Source organism: Eriocheir sinensis, chromosome 30 (assembly GCF_024679095.1).
Source record: "Eriocheir sinensis breed Jianghai 21 chromosome 30, ASM2467909v1, whole genome shotgun sequence".
Classification (NCBI taxonomy): domain Eukaryota; kingdom Metazoa; phylum Arthropoda; class Malacostraca; order Decapoda; family Varunidae; genus Eriocheir; species Eriocheir sinensis.
In genome coordinates, this window is record NC_066538.1 from 6,051,149 (window position 1) to 6,078,923 (window position 27,775).

Consider the following 27,775-nt stretch of genomic DNA (forward strand, 5'->3'; position numbering starts at 1 on the left):
GTATCTGAGAAGATAGGCTAGCCGCTTAGGAACTCTCGCCCATACTCTCAAGCGTTTCGGAATATACACACTAACATTTGATAAGGCTTTCGTAGAGGTTGTGGGTATTTGCATGGCCTAGTGATAGTGATAGCCTAATAATAGATTCACAAGGCTTCTGCACCACGAACGTGAAAAACGCTTATGAGCCCGACTATAGTCCGTTTCATTCCGTCTGTCCACTCGCGAACGTAGGTGTGGCACCTGCGCATTGTTAGTTCGTGATTGCGTGAAGATCAACTTTAGATTTTCAGTGATATATTTGAATGTTTGTGTATACAAAAAACTCTCAAGCCCTCTTATATGAACCGCAAACATGCCGATTTGCACCGATAGTCTACCATTCCCTCTGTGTGTGCTCAGCGCATCAGAGGTGATCGTCTCTGGAATGGAGGCACACATTCCACATTCCACGTACTTTCTCTACTCCTCATGCTAAAAAGCCTTGGTTTAATCACGTTTGTTCTCGTGCTATGAAAGAGAGAGAGGCAGCTCACAAAAGGTACCAGAGCCTTCGCACTCCTACTAACCATGATCTTTATATTTCTGCCCGGAGTAGTGCCAAATCTATTCTTCGACTTACCAAAAGCTCTTTCATGCATAGTAAATGTCAAAACCTTGCTTTTTCTAATTCTGGCACCTAGCCAAAAATATTTCCTCCAATTTTACTTCCTCTTTCCCTCCTCTCCTTAACCCTGGCGGCAGCACCGCCGTCTCATTTATCTCTAAGGCTGAACTCTTCTCTCAAACTTTTTGCAAAACTCCACTCTGGACGATTCTGAGCATATTCCTCCTACTCATCCCCCCTCTGACTCCTTTATGCCTGTTATTAAGATTCTTAATAATGATGTTTTCTATGCCTTCTCTGGCTTCAACTCTCAGAAGGCTTATGGACCTGATGGAGTGCCTCCTACAGTCCTTAAAAACTGTGCTTCCGTGCGGACACCCTGCCTGGTCAAACTCTTTCGCCTCTGCCTATCAACATCAACCTTTCCTTCCTGCTGGAAGTACGCCTTCATACAGCCTGTGCCTAAGAAGGGTGACCGTTCCAATTCCTCAAACTACCGCCCTATAGCTTTACTTTCTTGTCTATCTAAAGCTTTTGAATCAATCCTTAACCGGAAGATTCAAAAGCATCTTTCCACTTCTGACCTTCTATCTGATCGCCAGTATGGGTTCAGCAAGGGGCGTTCTACTGGCAATCTTCTTGCTCTCTTAACTGACTCTTGGTCATCCACTCTTAGCCGTTTCGGTGAAACTTTCTCAGTTGGGCTAGACATATCGAAAGCTTTCGATAGAGTCTGGCACAACTCTTTGCTTTCTAAACTGTCTTCTTACGGTTTCTATCCTTCTCTCTGTTCCTTTATTTCCAGTTTCCTATCCGGCCGTTCTATCTCTGCCGTGGTAGACGGTCACTGTTCTTCCCCTAAACCTATCAACAGTGGTGTTCCACAGGGCACTTGTCATATCACCCACTCTCTTCCTGTTATTCATCCATGATCTTCTTTCCATAACAAAATGTGCTATCCACTCATACGCTGATGACTCCACTCTGCATTATTCAACTTCTTTCAACAGAAGACCCTCTCAACAGGAATTACAAGACTCCAGACTGGAGGCTGCAAAACGCTTAACCTCAGATCTTGCTATCATTTCCGATTGGGGTAAAAGGAACCTTGAGTCCTTCAATGCCTCAAAAACCCAATTTCTCCACCGATTAACTCGACACAATCTTCCAAACACCTATCCCCTATTCTTCAATAACACTCAGCTGTCACCTTCTTCAACACTAAACATCCTCGGTCTATCTTTAACCCAAAATCTTAACTGGAAACTTCATATCTCTTCTCTCACTAAATCAGCTTACTCGAGGTTGGGCGTTCTGTATCGTCTCCACCAGTTCTTCTCCCCTGCACAGTTGCTGTCCATATACAAGGGCCTTGTCCGCCCTCGTATGGAGTATGCATCTCACGTGTGGGGGGGAGGCTCCACTCACACAGTTCTCTTGGACAGAGTGAAGTCTAACGGCGGTATCATCAATCAAGCTCTTCCCTCTTCGTCGAAGCTTAGCTTAGAGAGTGTTTATCCGTTAAGAGTTATTATCAAACGCTAGTTTCTCTTCCCCCTTCGAAGCTATCTTTCCGTGTAGTGTTGGTATTACTGCAAATCAAACAAACGTTGAAAACCGAAACATTAATTAATGCATTTTAGGTACATTTCTATAATGGAAAATATTGTGTGGCAAATACTTATGTAAACAGTGCTTGATACAGTGACATACACTATATATAGTAGAAAATTTACATTGATGCGTTTAATTGGTTGGTACCCGTGGCGATGTTTGTTTCGCTCTCAGCTCGTCCCGTCAGGGTTAAGAGAATTACGGGTTGGCTCGCTTCCCGAGTTCTGCGCACTGACGTGACGTTACTCAGATGCGGGGTGGGTGGTGGCTGGGAGGTTGGTTGGGTACGGGGTACGGGCGGGGAAGGGGGAGCATGTTTACCAGAAAGAAAAAGGGTGGATAGGAAGACCGTGCAGTGCTACCAGCGCTTGAAAAAATTTTCAAGATCTTGAAATATTTACCCTATCCTTGAAAGCTTGAAAAAAAAAAGTTAAAATTCCTAAAATCTTGAAAAATCTACAGTGACTACATAAAAGTCGCATAAAATGAGAGAGAGAGAGAGAGAGAGAGAGAGAGAGAGGATCAGCTGATGTCCAGCTGACGCGTACAATACACGTCCCACAGGCCACAGTGGCAGACACGCATTGACAGACTAGTCCTTCAGCTGGTGCCTTTGTTTTGCTTCGCTGGTGAGTGTATCTAGTGAATTGAAACTTAAAGAGTTTGTTATTCGTTATTGATATATTTCCACCCTATGTCATGGTGTATTATTCACTTAAAGACCCTTATTATTTGTCCCACGAGAACACAGTGAATAGTCAAGTCAATATCCAGAACCCCAACGACAAAATATAAAGAAATTGTTTCTTTACTGGATCATGTTGGGGGGGTCCCTGGCACTTACCAAAAAAAAGTTCCTCACCCCAACCCCGTGCATAAGGCGGCCATCTTGGATTTTCTCCGAGGACCCCTCGTAATCTATATTTTTCATATCTCGGGTTCTAATTGAGATAGAAACATAAATGAAAAGTCTAGATAGCATCATACAGATACTTTTAAGATCATAAACCATATAAGTAAAGGAATTATGAATTGTATATTCATTACCTCAAGAGTACATTCTTTTGTCTGGGAGCAGGCAGAATTTACAGATTTAATCTACGTTTTATCATACATGACATATTACACATTCTTCATAGTAATATCAACATGAATTAAAATGTCTAGGTTGAGTTTTTTTACTGGGAAAGATATATACATTTATTATTTACAGTGTAACCCAAAAACATGCAGTGTAACCCCAAAACATGCAGATATACTACATACAGAAATACATACTACATACAACAGCATACAGATTCTTTTAATATCATAAGCCATATAACTAAGGGAATTATGAATTGTATTTTCATTACCTGAAGAGTACATTCTTTTGTTTGGGAGCAGGCTGAATAGCATAAGATTGCATATAATAAGCTCATGTCTAGATTACATCACCGTCAAAGTCTCCAATCACACTAACATCTTCTGGCTCTTCATCAATAGTCATAGCATTTTTACAGGATACACCTTTGCACTCCTTACACATGCTAGAACATTGAAGTCCTAACTTCTTGCACCCACACCTGCCTCCAGCACAATTGGATGTGGTGCACCCACAACAAATATTATTAAGTAGGTCTTTGGGTCCTGGAGGTAAATCAGTATATACAGGTTGGTAACAACCTTCACAATTCCCACCCCATTTGATTGGGTCTAAGATGTTTCCTATCCAGTCTTGCACTGTTAAGTAGACCCTTTCACTATGCTTACACGAGGCACTAGGTGTTGGGGTAGTGTTCTTGGATGGACAAAGCCACTAAATTTCTTTTTTTCTTGGTACTTATCATGTCGAAAGTCTTTTAATGCCTGTCCCTTGTTGCCTTTATATGTTGCTAGCATGATGTAATTCCCTGCCCAGTGAATTTCTTCCTTTGGTACATTTGGTAGTCTAAACTGAGATACTGCTGTTCTAAAGTCTTTGTCCTGTCTGTACAATTTAAGACATCCTGTCTTGCCTACATTAAACAACGATGATGATGTATCACAACCGTAAAATGCATGCAATGTTAATATATCAAGGCAGAGCTCAGGACCAAGTTTTTTCTGTAACTGTTGTACATGCCAAACTTTATTACTACTTGTAGTTCCATGTTTAAAATATATGTCTTTTGATGTCTTTTTGGTGTGATAACACAGAAGAAGGAGCAGGTCAGTGTCCTCGCCAATGACAACAGTTGTTGAATTCTTTGCAGATAAAACTGCATCCTTTACAATTGTAGTGTCAGCATCAGCTGTACACTCCTCTACATGAATTCTTTCATTGGACATAATCTTTGCAAGCAGTTTTACAAAGTTAGCTTTGTTTTCCGAATTCTTTAAGAACTGCCCTTTCTTAGTATTAAATATATTATCTTCTGTTATTACCGCTGAAGCATCAGCTATACCCTTCTGCCGAATTTTTCGTGCATGGTCTTTCGTAGATGGTTCATATCCATCAAACACAACAATCGGTTCCTTATAATTGTTATGCACATAAGATACATAGCTTCTAGCTATTTCACCAAAAGACTTTCCAACGTCCCACTGGACCCTATACAGCAAGGAACCACCATCAATTACATGGCAGATGTTGTTTGCTGGCACAGACACTTTCTCAACTTTGAACAAGTCATCATTGAGGATTGATGACTTGGTACCTCTACGCATCATACCACATTCATCAAATAAAGCAGCTGGATGTGGGGTGAATTCAAACACCATGTCTGCTGTCAGGTCATTTGATGCTTTCACCAACCTGTCAAAGAGGAGGAGTGGGTTCACTTGAACTATTTCATCGCCACATTTAATTATGCTTTTTGCAGCAAGCGTCTTGACCTGATCCACTCTCCTGAATGTGTACTCCGACACTGGTTTCCCTTCCATCTTTCTGAGGATATTCTCACCAACAGCCTTAGCATCATGAGCATTTGATGATTGGTCTGCAGCAATGCCACTGCTGATACTGTGCAGTCTTTGCTCTTTAACAAAGGGGTTGTGGTTCTGGAGGAACTCCAGAAGTTTCATAGTATCCTCAGAGTCTCGCTTTAGGCGAGCTGGTGTTGCATCCTTATGCTGCTCACTGGTGATATATGTAACATTGGTGAGGGTCTGCATTGCTTCATTAACTGCTGTGCAAGCAGGTCTAGATAACAGCCAAACTGCACGTTGTTCCTCATTCACCCCTCCAGTCGACTTCATACTTTTCATGAGGGTTTGCTCTATGACAAGGTCAGTTGAGAGGCCAGCCCAGTAGCGGTCACTTCTTCTGATTACATGGTACCCATCTTTGAACTTGTAGTACACTGCCGGATTCCTCTTTTCCAAAGTTTCCATGGATTGTACATATATGTGTGAACCTTTGGTGTAGTGATTATGCCCAGCAGCAGCAAAGTATGGCAGCATTTTAATGAGTGTAGAAAGATGCAGACACCAGTCCCCAGTACGCTCTGCCTTGATAAACTCTCTGAGGAGAGATATCATTTCAAGGCATTGCATCCATAATTTAGCAGTTGGGCAGCTTATCAAAGTGGCCATGTAGCTGTTGACTGTACTGTGCAGCTGTTTAACAATAAGTAGATCCTCTTTTATCAGGTCCTCATCCTGAAACAATTTAGACATAATTTTTCGCCCCCTAAGTACCAACTGGTAACTTGGTGACCATGGTCCAGGCGGGAATGGCTTATTTGTGTCCATCAATGACAATGTTTCCAGTGGAAGGTCAAGAGCTTCTAACAGTAATTTAGTGTGCAGGGCTGTCTCCACCAGTTGAACTTGCATTCAATATAAAGCTTATTTACGCATCTTAATGGCTTCCCCATGTTGGAAAACCTATTTTTAGACTTTTCATTTATGTTTCTATCTCAATTAGAACCCGAGATATGAAAAATATAGATTACGAGGGGTCCTCGGAGAAAATCCAAGATGGCCGCCTTATGCACGGGGTTGGGGTGAGGAACTTTTTTTTGGTAAGTGCCAGGGACCCCCCCAACATGATCCAGTAAAGAAACAATTTCTTTATATTTTGTCCTACCTTTGCTGGTATCGTGATTATTTTGACCAGACTAGAAGCTGAGTGTGCCATTCGAGGATTAGTGATAAGCAATTTGAGTCTCTGTAGCTAATGAGACTGATAAAAAATAACCACAGTGAATAGGGTGTAGCTACTTGTAGGTATAATGATTCTTAGTTTATTGCTCTCATGTGGTGTATTTGGTAAAATTGTTACTTGTTGTTGGTGGTGGAGGTAGCTATAACTAGCACTAATAAGGGCAGCACGTATGTACGAGTATTTGAAGGTACGCAAGTAAACTTACAATAAAGCAGAAAAATAAGATAAAAAATATGTTGTAGGGACTAATCTTGAAATCAGTTACGTATTGTTAAGTTTATAGCACTGGTATCAGAAATAGAATCCGCCCATGAAAGGATTTGATCACAAAGCAAAAATTTTCCTGATTTTCTATCCACTTTCTGCATTACCTTTTTTTTGCAACTGGTCTTTTTTCAGCAATGGAGAGTTCTGATGATAATGAAATACATGGTCCTAGTGAAAAACAATACAGCTCGTCTAATCCAGCTGCAGTTAAATCTGCAACCTTGAAAAAAAAATACCGATCTTGAAAGATTTCTATGACCTATCTTGAAAGATTTTTTCCCAACCGCTGGCAGCACAAGAGTAACTACGACAGACTCACCTTACTCTCATGTACACACAGACTCTCTCTCTCTCTCTCTCTCTCTCTCTCTCTCTCTCTCTCTCTCTCTCTCTCTCACACACACACACACACATTGTGTATAGCATGCTCTATAGTGCTAGTTATAAGCATATTAGAATCTCTCTCTCTCTCTCTCTCTCTCTCTCTCTCTCTCTCTCTCTCTCTCTCTCTCTCTCTCTCTCTCTCTCTCTCTCATGTAAACACACACACACACACACATTGTGTATAGCATGCTCGTATAGTGCTAGTTATAAGCATATTAGGAATCTCTCTCTCTCTCTCTCTCTCTCTCTCTCTCTCTCTCTCTCTCTCTCTGTGTGTGTGTGTGTGTGTGTGTAGGGGATGACAGAGAAACGGTTAACGGTTAAACGGTCTCTCTCTCTCTCTCTCTCTCTCTCTCTCTCTCTCTCTCTCTCTCTCTCTCTCTATCTCCCCCCTCCGTGTGTGTGTGTGTGTGTGTGTGTAAGACAGCTGCGTGACGTCATGCGCTAACCCTGTTCGTTTTTACTCAGAAATGGGCCAACCCTGTATTCTCTTAATCCTGGGGCGGTATACACAAACGTTCTTAGCATCGCTAAGTGCACTTAACGGCAAAGAATCGTTAAGTTTTCTACTTAAAATGGCGCCGGGCCGCTTAGCGCTGGAGCTGGAGCACTTAGCGGGCGGAAAATTTAAGGCGGGGAAGGGGCTCCCTTAGCACCGTTAAAAATGTATAAGTATTGCAAAATGGCGGATTACAGCGGGAGGGAAGGCATCACCTCCTAATATATCTGCCTCGTCAAGATGAATTGGAGGCGTTTAAGGATTTGAAACTCATCCTGAAATATCTGTGGACTGTGCTGACCGTGCTGAGATGAGTGGCTCGGCGAGGCGGACCTTGGAAACACTTACATGGCCATCACGACTGAAGTGGTGTTCGCCGACAGGTAAAATGCAGGTGCAACCTTCACAGACTGACAGAGATTGAGTGATAACAGACACTGGAGACCCTCCAAGCGATGGCTGGTGACCGCCTGCCACCATCCACAGGCTGTTACACAAGGAGCCCTGGGAGTAACCTTGCTGGAAGCCCCGCGGGCCGCAGTGTGTGGCTGGCGTTATACAGCCCCCAGCCATCGCCTGGAGGGCATCCAGTGTCTGTTATCACTCACCTCAGGTAGTCTGTGAAGGTCCAGTCATCACTGGTGCACGTGTATCTTACCTGTGATCAACACCGGCAGCCACAGACTCCTGCCCAAGGAACGAACACAGGTGAGCCAATATTTTACCTCGCCAGACTTATCCTTTAGAATAGATAGATAGAATAGAAACTCTTTTAACCTAACACACCTGTTAATCTTGTGACTGACTTCAACAAACGTTTCTCACCAACCCTACCAAACCCAAAACAATACCTATTTGGGTCACTAATGTCTGTTATTTCATTTTTACTTGACTAACCTCCCAGAGGCGATAAACCAAGCCTAATCATATTAACCTAACCTGGGTAAATTTATCATTGACATATAGTTATTTCAACTTAATCTGTTATTTAAGATAGCCAGTTTTAACCAAATCAACTATTATTTAGAAAAGGTGATATTTTAACCAAACGTAAATGTCAGAAGTGTCCTAACAAAATTACCTTCCTTGCTTATTTTAGTAACCAAACCAAATCAATTTGACGTATCGGTAGCTCTTAAAGGGAATCCCTGGGTGTTGCAAAATGATACTAATACCCATGCTAGCTAGCATTCTAGTATTGTTTTATTTGTTTTGGTCATGTATTTTTTTTCACATTTGAAATTAATTAGTTCACAGTATATTATGGCTTTTGTTATTTGCAGCTTCCTTTCTTATGAAGATCTAAAAGTGAATTTTATGATTATTCTTAGTCTTACTCCCAAATAGCTATAAAAGTTAATCAACAATGCTATATCTTTATGAACAAAAAAAATTGCAAATTGGTCCATGAGTCAAGAGTTTTGACTTCTGGACAAGTATAGATATAGATATTGGGCAGGTGCCAAAGCATTTCTAATTGTAATGTATCTATTTGCAGTGATCGTGATGACATTGACAACAACGAGCAAGTCCTCCTAGACCTACAGTGACCTCAAGCTGGTATTCACCACATAACATTATTGTTTAATCATTTAGTTTTTGTCATCCAGCATCAAGAAATCATTCCCATGCAAGAATATAATGCACAATAAGAAACTTCACTTGCTAGAAAATAAGACAATGTTGCCAGCCCATATAGTGTGCACTGTGCAGTAAATAACTCATGTAGATAATGCCTGTTATTCTATCACATACTTCTGTCGATGCAATGTCTTTTAGTTCTTGCTTCGGGTATATTAATTATTAATCCATTCTTATTTTTCCGACTACCATTTCCTGTGTCAATACGTCAGTCAGCTCAGTACTTTTATTTTCTTGGCTTGTGTTTTGCAATTCTTTGCCAATTAAATCACTGGACACATCTTAATGAATAATACAGATTTAATTATCATATATCAGTCCCATAAGTTTATTTCAGATGCTCTTAAAACAACATCTGTCCATTCATAGTCCAGCTTAACCTGGTAGCAGCAACAGGCCAAATTTGTGGCTTTACCGTGTACCAGCGACGGGCCACATTTTTGCCATGATATAAACCCCCCAAAATAGATGATGCATCAACTGATCACAAATGCGTTGATATATATTATGAAATGGTTTGCGTGAGTGATGATTTTTTCTCATTTTTCTTGCTCGGAGGGACCATTAAGAAACGTGATCCCTGCAGCTACCAGGTTAACCTCTTTTAGTATTGTACACTAATCAAGAAAAAACATCCCGATTAATATATATATATATATATATATATATATATATATATATATATATATATATATATATATATATATATATATTATGTAGTTTATTTGAACTTGTACTCATATTTCAGGGCCAAACATGATGTGGAAGAAGAAATCATTTGTCTCCCATCAGTCGGGTTTGTGCCATGGCAGCTTTCTCCAGCTGTCCGGCAGAGGTCCAGTCCATGCCATAGAGAAATTCAGCCCCCAACAAGGAGATGGCATGCCAGAGATGGATCCGCAGCTTCTCCTCCAATCAGTCAATCCTTGCAATCCCTTTTCTCTTTTCTCTCCTTCTGTACCACCATGCTTACACATAATTGATCCAAGGTACTTAAACTCGTTAACCTCCTCCATTTCTTCACCATTCAAAATTATTTGGCATTCTTTTTCACATTCAATGGGCACTCTATATGGGCATACAAAATCTACAACCTCCCTTCTACTCTGCTCACTCGCTCTGCTCACAAACCATCACTTTACTTTTGTTGACATTTATTTTCAACTTTCTCCTTTTACATACACTATCAAACACTGACCAAATTTTGTAAGTCACTTTCATTTTCTGCAATGAGCACCGTGTCATCAGCAAATAAGATTGAATTCATCACCCACTTCCTTCCCTCCCTCAGCATACATTTTTACTTCAATTTCCCCAACTTTGCTCTTCATTTTTCATAACACTATCCATATAAATATTGAACAACCATGGTGACATGACACACCCCTGCCTTAAGCCCACTTTCATCTCAAAATGTTCACTTGTTTCTCCAGTAATTTTGACATATGCAGATGCATCCTCATAGAAAGACTTTATTGCATTAAGCAGTTTTCCTCCCACACCATATACCTTTAAGATGTCCCACGTACAATGCCAGCCAATCGACTCTGTCATAAACTTTCTCTAGAATACCTAGATCCATGAAGGCAGCATAGTATTTTTTCCTTTTGCTAATATTTTTTCTACTACCAACTTGAACGAAAAATCTGATCCACACATCCCCTTCCCTCCCTGAAGTCTCCTTGTTCTTCACTGATTTTCTCTTCTGTAAGTCTTTGCACAATCTCAATTAGGACTTTTACATATACCTTTCCGGGTAGCCTACACTCAGCAGACTTATACCCCTACAACTCCCACCTCCCCTCTCCTGCCCTTCCTCTTGTAAACTGGGACCATGATGGCTTTTATCAAGTCTGCTGGGACCTCCCCCCCCCCTTCCCAGGCCACTTCACATATCTTGACCATTCATATAGTAACTTCATCTTCACACTTCAACATTTCTGCTGTGATTCCGCTCAATTCATCATCATCATCTCATCAACGCCTGCTCCTAGGAGCTCCCACCAGGGGATTGCCACGGCAGAAGTTTCCATCTTTCTCTATCCAGACACTCCCTCCTTGCCCGCTCAAAGTTTCTCCAGGATCTTTCACCCTTCTCCCTAACGTACTCCTGCACCCTATCCCTCCATTTCACTGGAGGTCGTCCTCTAGCATTCCCTTCCTTTATCTCACTCCCATACACCCTTCTGGTCATCTTACTCTCCTCCATTCGCTCCATGTGGCCAAACCACTTTAAAGTCTGTCACTTCACTTCTTCCACCACTCCACACTTCTTCCCTTCACCACCGTGACACATTCCAAAACGCCTGTACACACTTTCATTACTCATTCCATCCATTCTACTCACACCACAAGCACTCCTCAAATAACAAATTTCCACTGCCTGCACTCTAGACCTCTGACTTTCATTCCAGGCCCATGTTTCAGTTGCATATGTGAGGGTTGGTACTATTATTGTATTTTTAACTGATAACTGATCCAAGGTACTTAAACTCATTGACCTCCTCCATTTCTTCACCATTCAAAATAATTTTGCATTCTTTTTCACATTCAGTTCCCTCTCTATATGGGCATTTAAAATCTACAACCTCACTTTTACTCCCCTCACAAACCATCACTTTACTTTTGTTGACATTTACTTTCAGCTTTCTCCTTTTACATACACTATCAAAATGAGCACCGTGTCATCAGTAAACAGGATTGAATTCATCACCCACTTCCTTCCCTCAGCATACATTTTTACTCCAACTTCCCCAACTTTGCCCTTCATTTCTCTCATGACACCATCCATATAGATATTGAACAACCACGGTGACATGACACACCCCTGCCTTAATCCCACTTTTAACTCAAAATGTTCACTTGTTTCTCCAGTAATTTTGACACATGCAGATGCATCCTCATAGAAAGACTTTATTGCACTGAGCAGTTTTCCTCCACCACTGTAAATCTTTAAAACATCCCACAATGCAATCCAATCCAATTGACTCTGAAGAAAAATATCTGATTGATTCCATCAGTTCCTGCTGCTTTTCCATTTTTTAATCTTTTCATTGCTTGATTTACTTGTTCATATGTTATACTTCTTTCTTTATATACTCCTCCTCTACCTCCACTCAAAACTGTTGTTGTTACAGCTGCTGGACGTCCATCATCAAAATTCATTAAGTTTTCACAGCTTCCCCGTCTTTCAACATCTTTCCATTCTCATCCATAACTTCATTAATTTTACTTGGGAGATATTATTGGGGTGATGCATTTCTTTCGTTTTACTTCTTTCCAATATGATTTTGTGTTCCCTTTTCACTTAGTCTTTTCCAAAGTCTTCATCAACTCTCTTCTTGCTTTCTTTTATTGCTTGTTTTAATTACATTTGCATTCTCTATATTTCTTTTTCCTTTCCCTTTTTACTTGCTCAGCCACATTTCTTTCTTGAGTTTTCTTAAAAAGTTCCCTTTATTCTTTTACTATCCTCCTTATCTTTTGTCCACCATGAATTTCCTTTTATTTTTCCATCCCTCACCACTTTCATTCCTACCACTTTTTTGTTGTAGTTAACACTACTTTGAATGTTCCAAAACCTTTTTCAATATCTATCTGTACTATCTTTCACACTCCCATTTTTCACTTAAGGCCTCTGCCATTTCATGTTATACTCATCTTTTATTTCTTTTCCTGTAACTTTTCTATCTTCAGTATTTCCTTTTTTACTTCACCTTTCTTTTCAAACACCCACTTTTGCAAGATGGTCAGACCCATCGAACATTCCACTTACTACCTTCGTGTCACAAATATCCTTTCTCAGTCTTCCATCTACTGCCACATAATCAATTAATCCTTTCTGTTCATAACCCCCCTCCTCCATGTGTATATGTGGATATTATAGACAACAGTAATAAAGCCCCACACATCAGAAGCTGTATTGCTTTGCCTGGGTTATGCAGATGATGTAGTATTAGTGGAAGGACGTTGCCTGATCCTAAATGACTTTGGTATGGAATGGAAACTTATCTTTAAACATAATAATGGAAATTCACACCAGCAGTAGGACAGCAGATGCTGGGAAACAATATCTTAGAGGTAATAGAAACACAAGGTTATTTAGGATTTGAGATAAGCAAGGAGGCCATAGGAGAAAGCACAAAGAAAAGTAAATGAAGCCAAGGTAGGGAAAATGACAGGTGTTAGCATCAGTGGTAGAGAAGGGAAATTAGCCAGTATGAATATGGAAGTTGCCTTTGGATGGGGAAGGTAGTAACCCCACAGCTATCTTGTATGGGTCAGCAGGACTAACACTGAAGATGTCGGGAGATTAGAAGTCATTCAAAACCAGTTGGCATGATAGTGTTCACACGCTCTCAGGGGAAATGGGGTGGAGCTTCTGAGAAAGGTTAACCAAGGGGAAGCTGAGTTTCAAAGAGAGGAAATGAGTGAACACCGGTGGGCCAAATTAATATAACACTGGAAATTGAAGACAATCCCCTTTGGTGAAAGGAAATGTACAGAGAGGGAAAGCATATGATGACACTGAAGCAGAGTGAAACAATGTGAATGGAAGACCTGTCAAAGATAGTTGAGAAAAGTGGCCTCCATGAATGGAGAAGTACCTATGCCTATCTATAGTACAGCAGATAGGTGTAGAAGCTCGGGAAACATAAGAACATTTTATAATAGTACTAGTGATTGTGTGCCTTGACCCACTGAGGTAAAGATATACCCGAGTAACCTGACTGAAAGTTGATATATATCAAAATAAATAAACAAGAAAGTCACTGAACACACGAGTCTGAAATTATGGTAGCCATCTCACGTGAGGCTAATGCATTATGTGTTGTATGTTGGTCTCTGAATACAGTACAGTGACAAACAGCTTGAATATTGAAGAAACTTCAAACTATTGAAGAGTGTGAATTAACGCAACTTAGCACATTGCATTTTGGCGGTAGAGGGGTCAGGTTAGGTTGGCTATAGGCTAGGTATAGTTAGGTTTGGTCAGGTCTGGTTAGATTTAGTTTGTTTTGACTTGTTTACTTTTATTATTTGGTAATTCCGTGTGATACGCTTCGCGCTACGACTTTGTTGTCACCGGCGGCTGAGGAGACGACGTCGAGGCAGTAATATACATATTTTACCAAAACACATAAAAGAATAGTGGAGGTACACCGGAAACATGAAAAGATGCACCTATATAACGATCATGGGCAATAAAGACCACAAGAGGAAGAAGAAGAAGGCTCGTTTATGTCGATCATTTACTCCACTGTTGTGTCTATTGTTTCCAAACAAGCTTTTGTGTACAGATAGATAACATGTTGAATTCATTATAGCTATTTCATCTTTGCATAATATGCACTGTGGTAGCTATATACAATGCTTTTGCAAGTGATCGTTTTGCTAGGCGATGCACTTCATACCGGTATTTTGCTCAAAAAATACTTAGCTTAGAGTCCGCTAAGGTGAATTCTAAGTAATACTTAAGGGCCTATGCTTAGCTAAAAGTTGTTAAGTGCAAGGCTTAGTATTATTCTTAGAATATTTGTGTATACGGCCCCTGGTCCTGTCACCTGTGGGCGGAGCTTAGGAGACCTCGTTAGAATAAACTGCTTTTATTTTCTTTATTCTCCACCTGTTCCATGAGACATCTCTTTCTCCCTTCGTTATTTCTCTCGTAAATATATTTTTAACTAGCTTTAGAGCTCCTATCAGTGGGTGGAAAATGGTATCATCCATGTTGCTGAGCTTTGCTTAAGCTTCACCCACGGGTGACGTCACGAGTTTGGAGATTGGCTGTGGGAGCCCAGCACGGAGTAACACATACCACCACATACTCATACGGACTTGGGAAACATGCGCCCGAAGACTGAAGCCTGTCAGTCCGTCACTTTAAAATTCATCCCAGCAATCTTCATGCTTATGGTTCGAAGTGCCCGCCCTACAAACCCTTAAAAAAGAGAACTGTTGTGAATAGTTGAGACTGAAGGGCGGGGCGTGCTGGATGGGAGGTGTGTTCCAGTGTTGGCTTAAATTATCATAGGAACCGTGAAGTCTTGAATAAACAGAAAAATAATGTTTCTCGCATTGTATGACTTTTTATATAAGGCCTGGAAAATTTAAATTGTTCTTATACCCAATTAATAATACAACAACATGGAAAAATGTTGTAATAAAGCATTAAATGTGCGAAGATATTGGCGAAGAGCTGCCCTTCACCTCCTCTTCGTCAAGAGAGAAAATTAGTTCATTTCTTTCCCGCTCGCCGCTTCGCGCGCTGCATCAAAGACACTCCTCGTCACTGATAATACCGTTTGGTCCACGAAACCTTGTTTCTTCGCGGGAAGAGGGAAGAAACAGACTGAGAATTCCGGCGTAAGGCTCTACGTCTCATCAGATCTCCTCTTACTGATAGTCTTCTACCTCTTAAATTCCGCCGCCATGTTGCCTCTCTTTCTGTCTTCTATCGATATTTTCACGCTGACTGCTCTTCTGAACTTGCTTACTGCATGTGTCCCCCCCCCTCTCGCGGCCCCGCTGCACTCGACATTCTATTCTAGCTCATCCCTATACTGTCCAAACCCCTTATGCAAGAGTTAACCAGCATCTTCACTCTTTCATCCCTTACCCTGGTAAACTGTGGAACAGCCTTCCTTCGTTTGTATTTCCTCCTACCTATGACTTGACCTCTTTCAATAAGTGTATCGAGACACTTTTCCACCCGAAATTGACCTCTCTTTTGGCCACTCTACTATCTTCTGTTGTGGGAGTGGTGAGTACCGGGCTTTTTTTTCACTCTTTTTGTTGCCCTTGAGCCGTCTCCTTTGTTGTAAAACATAAAAATACAAGCACACGAAAGAACACCTTGTATATCAGACAGTATGGTCTGATCATACTCGAACGATAGCCTTTCAGATTTTCAGAACATAAAGTGACATCCGATTCAGTAAGTGTCTATGCATAAGAAATTTTGATGTGTTGCATGTAAATAACATGGGTAGCCTAATATTCGAAATAGCCTAGCATAACATTCAACAGTTATTATTTATTATTTCATTTTATTTCGATTATTAATCGTCATTTACATGCAGTAAATTATTAAGATACCTTTATTTGCACTTGCAGAGCCATGCAGATGTCTTTTAATATACCTGAAATGAGCTATCAATCAATGAATTTGAAAAACCATATAGATCGTTCGAACACGATGTCACTATATTATTTGATACAACCTTGTCTTTTCGTGTGCTTGTATGTTAGATTATAATTATCGATGCAAACGACTGAGCTGTTTTTTGTATACATAAACATTCAAATATATTATTGAAAAACAAGCTTGAATGTCTATCATAACAGTTTATTTTCACGTATTCACGAGCTAGAAATGCGCAGGTGCCACATCAATCAAAATTCACGCTTTGTTGGTGGACAGATAAGATGAAACAGACTTTAACTCACAAGGAGAGCGGCAGGATGAGATAGGTGACGATGCCGCTGACGAGGTGGAGGAAGCTCCACTCTCTGAGGAAGTGGCCGACGATGGCGAGGAGTATGACCAGCAGGGAGTAGGGAGCCCCCATCAGGATCCCGACAGCGGTGCGGTGGCGCGACGATATGCTCTCCATGGCTGGCGCAAGGATTATATACTACAAGGATAGCTCACTAAGCATTTGTTTTGCCCACAATGCACCGCGGATGACGTCACACATGTACACAAATGTCTTGCTGGGCGGGAAACTGGTTCACTTCACTGTGTTCTCACCGCAGCGTGCTCAGTGAAAATGGTGATTTGTGCTGTATATGGGTGTTACAGTGGCTCAACCTATATAATAAGGATAGCTTACTAAGCATTTGTTTTACCCACAATGCACCGCGTATACAATCTGGTTCACTCTCTCCATATAGAGTGTATTGGGGAACCATTGCTTATTGGTCTTGTCACACATTCATAGTCAGATTTTGCGTTTTTTTGGTTGCTAAGGATATGTAATTGAATTGGGCAGTTGTTGAGTTAGCAAATAGTGTACAGTGGTGGAATTATATGATAAATATGTTGGAGGGAGGTGCTGAGAAGTGTTGCTGTCTACCATATGTCGATGCTTACGTTATCTCAAGTGTCATTAGCATTCGTTTTCTGCAACTTTGCAGGGGTAACTAATCCTGTCATCAAAATAGCTAACATAGATATATATTAATTGAAGTATTACTGTTGGATCAGGAAAATTATATCCAATGGTTAATATAAATAATGTATAAAGGGCTCAATGTATATGTAAGAATACACAAAGACTATACCAACTTCTATATTATCTATAACGATATTGATGACAGGATTAGTTACCCCTGTAGAGCTGTGAAAGGTGAATGTTGGTGAAATTTGAGAAAACGTGAGCATCGATATATGGTAGACAGCAATGTTTCTCAGTGCCTTTTTCTAGCATATTTATCAAATAATTCTGTTGCTGTGTACTATTTGCCAACTCAACAGCTGCCTGGTTTAACTACATATCCTTAGTAATAGAAGGGGTTGCACGTGACGTCATCAGCGGCGATCAGCTGATCACTTCTCAGCTGCCCCGCAAAGGCCCGCCATTTTGGGAGGCACATATTTACCGCAAGAGAGCTCCTCAGCTTTTCCCCGCCATATTGCTGTGCTGGTGTTTGTGTTAGTGGTCCATCTATTACTGTGTTGGTGTGTGTGTTAGTGTCCATCTGTTACTGTGTGGGTGTGGGTGTTAGTGGCCCATCTATTACTATGTGGGTGGGTGTGTTAGTGGCCCATCTATTACTGTGTGGGTGTGGGTGTTAGTGTCCATCTATTACTGTGTGGGTGGGTGTGTTAGTGGCCCATCTGTTACTCTGTAGGTGTGGGTGTTAATGGCCCATCTATTACTGTGTGGGTGGGTGTGTTAGTCGCCCATCTAGGTTAATCTAGCCAACAACTGCTTCTAATATACCGAAAAAATAGGGTACTGCATAGGATACTTCTTTTGCTTCACATTTGTGAAGGTTTTAGTTATTGGTCGTACCAATTTACTGTGTGGGTGGGTGTGTTAGTGGCTCATCTATTATTGTGTGGGTGGGTGTGTTAGTCGCCCATCTATTACTGTGTGGGTGGGTGTGTTAGTGGCCCATCTATTACTGTGTAAGTGTGTGTGTTAGTATCCATCCGTCACTGTGTGGGTGGGTGTGTTAGTGGCCCATCTATTACTGTGTGGGTGGGTGTGTTAGTCGCCCATCTATTACTGTGCGGGTGGGTGTGTTAGTGGCCCATCTATTACTGTGTGGGTGGGTGTGTTAGACGCCCATCTATTACTGTGTGGGTGGGTGTGTTAGTGGCCCATCTATTACTGTGTGGGTGGGTGTGTTAGTGGCCCATCTATTACTGTGTAGGTGTGGGTGTTAGTGTATCTATTACTGTGTGGGTGTGGGCGTTAGTGTCCATCTATGACTGTGTGGGTGGGTGGGTGTTAGTGTCCATCTATTACTGTGTGTGTTAGTGTCCATCAATTACTGTGTGTGTTAGTGTCCATCTATTACTGTTACTGATAGGTGCTACACTGCCACTCGCGGTAGGTAGACAGGGGCTGCCAAGTATAGGTCATTGAGCTTTTTGCGAACCCCTTACCCGGGGATGCCCGGGGTTAAATTATTCAAATATTCATTGTTCTTATCATCAAATATATCTTGAAGGTTGAAAATAAATGTATATACTGTATGTCCATCATCATTTGGCAGCCTAATGGATAGTTATATAACGAAGCCTAGCCTCACCGCCCAAATTTGTTGCATATTCACTTAGATTGTGATATGAAGACGGGAGGCACGGGCCAGCCATCATCAGGGGGCAGGGGCTCAGCTGATCGCTCTTGCCTCCCAAAATGGCTGACAGTTGTTTTCCTAAAACAAAAGCGAAGCAGTGTGACGTCAGTGCAACCCCTCTATAGAAGGGGCGCAAAATCTGACTATGAATGAGTGACAGGATTGATATGTGGTGGTTTTCTGATACATTTTGTATGGAGAGAGTGAACCAGATGACCATTACGCAGTCATGACATCATCGATGACGTGTCAGTGAGCTATCCTTGTAGTCTGTAATACTTGGGCTGGCGGAAGGCGGAGCGGCGGAGGCGGAGGCGAGAGAGAAATTGAAGGTTCAGTGCGTTAAGCCGCGTATTTTTTTGTGATTAGCGGCGGCGCTATAATGTTTTACCTGTATCATTCGTATTATTAGTAGTATCAGTATAGTTGTATTAGTATTATTCGTATTAATATTAGTATTATTATAGCTGTATTATAGTATTTCCACGAGAAACTGGCGGGTGGGATAGTGGCGGGTGCCGGGTTAGCCCCGCCCCGCACCATGCCACACACTCAACACCTCTCGCTTCCTCTCATATGTCAGCTATATACTACCTTTAAATGAATTTGATAAAATAATTGTATAATCCAATAAGGTCATACAGTGTTAAGATTGTTTCGTTTTTAGGATAACAAAGATTTTATATAAATACCACGACACTTGACAACGTAGGAATACAACGTTGTCAAGTGTCGTGGTATTTATACAAAATCTTTGTTATCATCCTAAAAATGAAACAATTTTAACACTATATGACCTTATTGGATTATCCAATTATTTTATTGAATTCATTTAAAGGTAGTATATAGCTGACATATGAGAGGAAGCGAGAAGTGTTGAGAGTGTGTATAGTCCGACAAATCTTAAGTGGCGGCGCTGACGTAGACAGTCCGCTATACACTGGTGCTACCTGAGTCTATATATACCAAGTCAAGTCATGCGCAGCTTTGTGGAAGGAGACACGGCAGAGGCATGGTTTATGCATGACACTACTTGGAGCCAAACTAGAGAATGTAGAAACAGGGATTTAAATAAAACGAAGAAAGGCGGACTAATTTAAATCAATCACTTCAACATGCCCTCCCTCGTACCCCACACCGCCGTTTACATAGGAATACATAGGAAGAACAGACACCAGAAGACCTGTCGGTCTATGGCGAGGGTGTCTGTTTACTACCGCTATTACTAGTAAACTACGTGTGGTAGGACAAGGCATTGGAATTACAGTCACGCAAGAGCACAATAAAAAGGCATATTTTTTCGTCAGTAGCTTGCCTGAACGCGCTGTGAAAGAAGGCAAGCATGCACATCCAAATCCATCCAAAATTATTATTATTATTATTATTATTATTTTTATTATTATTATTATTATTATTATTATTATTATTATTATTATTATTATTATTATTATTATTATTATTATTATTATTATTATTATTATTATTATTATATTATTATTATTATGATGATGATGATGATTATAATATCATTATTATTATTATTATTATTATTATTATTATTATTATTATTATTATTATTATTATTATTATTATTATTATTATTATCATGGTTATTATTATTATTATTATTATTATTGTTATACGTACATACGTACATATAGATGACTTCCCTACGACGTGGGTATATGTGTGTATGTACAAGAATAATAGTTATAATAATAATAATAATAATAATAATAATAATAATAATAATAATAATAATAACGATAATAATAATAATAACTAATATTCATGATTCCTCATCAGAAAATGTGAGTGATGACGGAAGAATCGACGAACTTATTAGCAGCTACTTCCTGTACAAGGCCAAATAAGGGATTTCGTTCAACACCCCCTACAGATAAGGTTTGGCTTGATAGGATCGTTGGGTAGACCCTCTGGAACACCCCTAGGTAGTTTGTGGTTTTAAATTGTGGTATCACTTAAAAAATATAGACCGATTTACAAAAAAAAGTGAGAAAAATAATTTTTGCGTAATCACTTCATTTTATTAACAGGAATCAGAGTTATTTTGGACGAAAAATACATGTGTTATATATCAAATGATTCGCAATGAAATACTCTATCAGTACATGTATATGAAGTTTGGCTTCTACCTCACTTCTGATGAGGGTATTACGTGAAATGCAAGAAGAGTGGAAGAAAATGCTAGTTTTCCATTTTTGTATAATTTTGTGACTTCTTCTACTTCCTTTCATATAAAACATAAATTGTTTCTTATGCCACCAAAACTGCCCCTATTATTCTATTATATCTTGTGAAAGAATGAGCAACATACATCAATTATTATTACCGCAGGAAGAACGTTAGTATCAACAATCCATAGTCACTCCGCACACAAAATTTTTCAACACAGTTATTAACACTGGTATTAACAGAGTTATTCAATATCTTCTTCATCTGTGGTCTCATCAGCGACAGTTCTTTGATTTTCACACACTTCTTGGGCCATGCATGAACATGACTCTATGCATGGCATATTGTTTGCCCGGCATGCACAGTTTGCTCGTCGGCATGCAGACTTCCGGCAGTGGCAGACTGTTAGCTCGATGAGGCCTCTGGGTGCTGGATCTTTCGTCATTAGCACGGGTTGGAGTGTATTATCCTCAACTATCCAACCATGTCCAGAAGGTGGTGGTAAGTTTTGTGTTGATTCCAAAGCTTTCTTCCACACACGGGACTGATAATTGGCTCTGTTCATGTGCTGCAGCAAACTATCACTAGTTGGGGGTAAGCTTTCATTTTTCTGTCCCTTTTGGCAGAACAACCAGTATCTGACATCATTTATTTTTCTCCCTGCCTTTTCTGCTGTGGTGTAGACAGAACAAACAAAACCTCACATGCTTCCGATGTGCTAGTAGAGAGTTGCAGTTCTTCTCCAAGCTGTCCAAGACTGCACTGATATTCTTTACTTTTGAGGAGAATGTTCAGACCCCTCTTCTTTCCCAGCCCTGAGAGGCCACTGTTAGAATCGCAGCCCGTTAGTGCATGGAATCCTGGTAAGGCTCTGCACAGTTGTGGTCCTAGATCTTGGGCAAGACTGTGGATAGGCAGATACCTCACTTTGTCTTTAGCTCCTGTTCGAAACCACAGTTCCTGGCAGTGTAGGTTGCTGTAGTGAAATGTGGACAGGACAGCTACATCTGTGTCCGGGGATTGAATGATTATTCTGCTGTGATCATATGATGCATGTTTGGCATGCAGTAGCAGCCGTGTCAGCCTCTTCGTGGTCTGACTTGAGGTTGGCTAGGTCTTCACAGTGCCCTTTTATGACTCGAACTGACCTTGTTGAATTTTTGAAACCACCACCGATGACAAGTTCTTGTCCATCAGGCAGATTATCAACACCCATCTGGCACCAGGTTTCTGCCAGGAATGCATTTAGGTTAACTTTGTTGTTTTGGTTGCTTATGTACTTGGACCACTGCTTTGGGACTGGTGTGTCTGGACCTTGAATGTTGACCTGTAAGCCTGCAGATGCACCACGTTTCCTTCGCTCCCCAGCCTTGATTGACAGATCAAGGTAGCGGTCAAAGACAACATCAACACGCCGACATCCATTTTTACCAAGCGGTGCAATAAGCTGGTTGTAATATTTGGAAGCCATTTCACCGAAGGTCACTACCCCACCAAACTTTGTTACCTGTATCACTGCCATTGCATCAAAGAGGTGTGCTGAACACTTCCCACTGGCTATTGGTGGCGGATTTGGTTGAACTTGAATCCTTTTCTCCAACTCCGTAAGGAGTACGCCTTTGTTTGTCTTCCTTAGACTGCCATCAGGATGTGCAAGGGAGTATGGTACTGTTGCAAGTTCATAACTTAGTACATCTTTCAAGTCAATATCTCGAGCTCTTGCTGCAATCACAAGTCGACCAAAAAGGTCACGGTCAGCACCAAAAGTTAGTACCTTTTTGTCAGCTGTTTTCACTGTTTTCTTCTTTGCTAGAGAGGCAAATGTTTTGATCTTCAGGTTTGGTATAGCATTAAAAAAATTCACGTTATTGGTATTTAGTCTCTGTTCAACAAAGTCCATCATCTGAGTAGTGCCGGCGTCGTAGGAATTCAGTAGGCATGCGGCAGCATCTGGCGGCATCACAACTCCAGTTGCAATGTTGACAAGTGGTGAGACACAATGCTCGTCCTCATCCAGGGAAAAGGGATCTGTCATCATCCCTGATGTTATGATCCTTATCAGTTTCTGAATATCTGCTTCATCTCTCTCAACCCTCTTTGATGCTCCTTCTCTGTGAGTACCCACACGATCTGAGTCATGTAGGCCACACATCTCTTTCATTGCTGTTGCTATTGCTGCTCGTTCATGCCATGTCAGAAACCATCGTTCCAGTGCTCCTGGTCTCTTACTAATGCCTACGATGCCACCACTTGTCTTGCTGTCGAGGTTGATGGATTGTTCTAGCGCCATGTCTGTCCATACCTGAGCAAATGGTTTGGTTGACCGACTTATGGCGTGGTTCCCAGACATGAACTCATGGTGTACATCAGGATGGGTCTTTGCTAACTGGTTCATATCGGCCAAGTAAACTGGAAGCCACCTGGAGTAGTTGGGACGATCCATTGAGAAGAATTGAGCTGTCATTGAAGCAGTGGTTGATAGGTGGAGAAACCAGTCTCCTGTCCTTTCTGCCTTGATGAACTCGAGAAGTAGTTGTACCATGACCACATAGTCATTCCAGTAGGTGAATAGCTGAGACTTGCATTTTGCATCATTTTGAAATCTGGTGAGCTCTGCCTGGAGTGTCGCAAGTGCATCACACATTTTCAACATGGCGTCCTGGACATCTCTTGCATTTTCTAGAGCCAGCTGGCAATGAGTGGCTTCCTCAATAAGTGCCTGTTGATTCACATGAGTTCTGTTCTGTTTGGAGAGCCATTCCACAAAGGAACGCCACTGTAGTCGAAACATGGCTTCCATAACTATTTTGTGGGCCCTCACTCCACGGTTGTAAGATTTCCCCTTCAGAATGGCTGTGGTTACAGAGGAACCATAAATGCCAGACTCTACAATAAGATCCTCGATCCCAGACATTTCATACTTCTTCCCCAGCAGCGCCAGGTAGTTGATGGCAATGTGAAAACCTCCCATCCGTAGAACGGTATCTTCAAATTCTTCTTTCAACCGCCACTGTATCTCTTTCGCCTTCATATAGATTGCAAGATCGAATGTGATAACGCTATCCTTCTGACCAAGGCTTGCCATCATGGACTGCACAGCTTTCATGAGAGTGTAGACAGTGCTGAATTCAGTTGGAGAACCATTTATCATTGGGCAGTAACCAATGTTGGTGCTAGTGGGAACATTGGTGTGAACCATTGCTTGAAAGGCACTCCAACCAGGCACTTTCTGCTGCTCTGTGGGGAGCAGATCAACTTCAAACAGTTTCGCCGGCGTCATTCTGACCAAAGCCCAAGCAAGGTCTACCTGAGAAGCAGCTGCATGAAGATTTTCAGTACATTTGAACCACTCTGTTTCTACCTGTCCCAAAAAATTGGGAACACGAGGATGCTTTCCGTACGCACTGTACTCTTTCATGAGTTGACATATCCCTGTTGACTTGAGCGACCGGGTCCTTTCTGTGTGGTCGGCATAGACTGTCCTCATGGGTGCTGGACCAAACTTCCTCGCTGGTAGAGGACCATAGTTGTAGCGTGAGTTGTTAGTTTGCCATCAAGTGTCTCTTCGTTGATGTCATTATTGTCCCTGCAACTTGGACGAAACTGCCTGGGCGGATGTTTGATGGAACCACCACTCCAAACAAATCACTTTTGGCTAGAATCTCTTTGGCGAGACTAGTATCCATTACTTGTACCTTTTCAGAAACACAGTGACCCATTCTGTTCAGGATGGTGATTAGCAGCTTTGAACGTGTCATATGGTGGATTGCAAGGCCCAAGGCAGCATGTTTGGGCATGTTTGTGCAGGCATTAGTTGCACAGTGCATAATGTCCTGTGCTAGCATCACAACACGTCTTTCATCTGATGAGCTGCTACATTCAGGTGATGACAAATCACCCTCGCCTTCCTTGTCTGAATTTGTGATGATCCACCTTAGTAGCCAATAGAGTTTGTCTGGTATCAGTGACTTAGATTTGGTCAGTGATAAGTCTGAGATGTTAGGCGGCCTTAATGATATGCCTTGGCAGTCACTGATCTCAGACTTGATAAGCTTGGCTGTCTGGTACAGCAACTTTACTGGATCACCTTTATCCACAGCAGCTGCAGTTAGAGGATACTCACTGATTGTTGAATTGGATTGATAAACAGAGTTCAGGATGTCTTTAACTGATATGGAACTAGAGTACAGGAGCTCTGATTTAGTCCGATCATGAGGCTGGTGGAAGACAATGTCACCTCCAAAGAATTTCTTTAGTCTCAGTTTCAGTCGCGTGTACCTTTCACCCATCACTCCCTGTTCCTGCAGCATGGCTTTGTATCTGATTAGCAATGCTGATGTTTCAAAAGCTTTTCCATGTTGCAGTTCCATGGTAATCTGATCAGCCAATTCTCTGAACACTGCATCATAAGTAGTTTCTTGTCCACCTTCATGGAATGCAGCTGACATAAGGTTGGCCTTGCTGATGTATGAAGCATGACAAGTTTTATGATACCTGGCTTCAGCTGCAATTAAGTCATTGTTGACACCACGTGTGACCCGCAGCAGATTATCATCACCCTTTGCGATGGCGGCCTGCATTATTGTCTCACATGCTTGGAATGTACTGACCCTGAACATCTCCTTCACCTTTTTGTGTGTTAGTCTTTTGCAAAACAAACATTTGGTCCAATCAGTGGTGGTGCAGTGTCCCCTGGATACCCTGGTTGTCCCAGCTGAACCAGACAGTGTTGTTGATGAGAGTGAAATTTGCTGTTTGTATCGCAAATTCTCCTTACTAGTCCATTTTGCATAGCAATTTGAGTGCCATTTACATTAATATTTGATAAGATGTCCAGATCAGACTTCAATCGCTCATACACATCATCTTGGCGTAGTTTGAGGGCAGCAACTAGTGTTTGTATGGAGGATTTCTTAGGCTTTCTTAAGATTTCTTGTGTGCCCACCTGGCAGACAATGCACTTGTTGAAATCTGTCAGCTTCCTTCGTTTAGATGGTTTGAGATTCAGTTCTTCTAGACCCTCTACATTTGCCATTGCTGCAGCTCATTTAACCTATAAGAACAAAAGAAAAGTATACATTAACTCACCTACAGTCTGTAATTAATCCTCTATTCACACTATGTAAAATATGATAATATATGGTAAACAAAATGAAGTAAACAAAATATGGTAACCCAAAACATACATGCCTAATTTTATGTTTATATCAATGTTAAAAGGGTATTGATACAACTGAATAAATGTTGTACATCTGGAAGTAGTACTCGGTACAGAGAGACACCCAGATTTAAAGGTGCGGAGTGACTATGGATTGTTGATACTAACGTTCTTCCTGCGGTAATAATAATTGATGTATGTTGCTCATTCTTTCACAAGATATAATAGAATAATAGGGGCAGTTCTTGGTGGCATAAGAAACAATTTATGTTTTATATGAAAGGAAGGAGAAGTAGTCACAATATGATACAAAAATGGAAAACTAGCATTTTCTTCCACTCTTCTTGCATTTCACGTAATACCCTCATCAGAAGTGAGGTAGAAGCCAAACTTCATATACATGTACTGATAGAGTATTTCATTGCGAACCATTTGATATATAACACATGTATTTTTCGTCCAAAATAACTCTGATTCCTGTTAATAGAATGAAGTGATTACGCAAAAATTATTTTTCTCACTTTTTTTTTGTAAATCGGTCTATATTTTTTAAGTGATACCACAATTTAAAACCACAAACTACCTAGGGGTGTTCCAGAGGGTCTACCCAACGATCCTATCAAGCCAAACCTTATCTGTAGGGGGTGTTGAACGATTCCTAAATTTCACGGACCCTGCTGCTGGACTATATTAAGCACGACATCTTTTCTTGCATCATCTGCTTGTATTCTTTTTAGTATATGTAATATGCTGAATTATAATAATAATAATAATAATAATAATAATAATTATTATTATTATTATTATTATTATTATTATTATGATCATTATTATTATTATTATGCATTGCCCTACACCATACTCCCCGAATGAGAGTACACCCCCACTTTTCTCTCTCACACACACACACACACACACACACACACACACAGAGAGAGAGAGAGAGAGAGAGAGAGAGAGAGAGAGAGAGAGAGAGAGAAGGGTGTGAGAGGCACGGTACGTGAGGTCAGTTGGAGACGTGGCAACAGTGTATAGCGGACTGTCTACGTCAGAGCCGCCACTTAAGATTTGTCGGACTCGGACTACAGCAAGGTGCGGGGCTGGGCTGACCCCGCACCCGCCACTACCCCACCCGCCTGTTTCTCGTGGAAATATTATAGTGCTATTAGTAATATTCATCAATAATGTGGCTGAATTCTACACCGAAAAACAAAAAACAAAAAAAGTGTGCTCACCCAAACTAATGGCGGAGAATAATATGGTGCGGCAGCAGACCGTGGCCGCCGCCCGCAGCAGCAGCATCGCCGGGTACCAGGGCACGAAGGCCAGCGCCACGTGCACGGGGATGCCCAGCACGGCCCCCAGGCGCAGGCCCTTCAGGCGACCCAGGCTGAGGAGGACACGCGTGCTTTGTACACTGTCCCACAAACTTGTCTTACTCTGGTCCAGTGTCATGTTGATCACGAC

At 41.2% G+C, this 27,775-nt stretch overlaps 1 protein-coding gene and 1 long non-coding RNA gene across 4 annotated transcripts in view; one reads left to right on the plus strand and one right to left on the minus strand.

Annotated features, from left to right (window-relative positions):
• LOC127005499 (solute carrier family 22 member 3-like) overlaps positions 1 to 27,775 on the minus strand; it is a 48,211-nt gene that overhangs the window by 8,278 nt on the left and 12,158 nt on the right. The window contains exon 6 of one of the 3 annotated variants that reach the window (XR_007758573.1): positions 27,544 to 27,698. Coding sequence is in view for 2 of the 3 variants with exons in the window: in XM_050874406.1 (XP_050730363.1) it covers positions 16,591 to 16,757 (167 nt within the window). In the remaining variant the exon portion in view is untranslated. Of the gene's footprint in view, positions 1 to 16,590; positions 16,779 to 27,543; positions 27,699 to 27,775 lie in introns of those variants that run through there. The other 2 variants (XM_050874406.1, XM_050874405.1) reach the window with 2 other exon arrangements.
• LOC127005501 (uncharacterized) lies at positions 7,502 to 12,372 on the plus strand. The gene is made up of 3 exons (XR_007758580.1): positions 7,502 to 8,208; positions 8,999 to 9,060; positions 9,890 to 12,372. It is a non-coding gene; the product is annotated as an uncharacterized LOC127005501 (long non-coding RNA).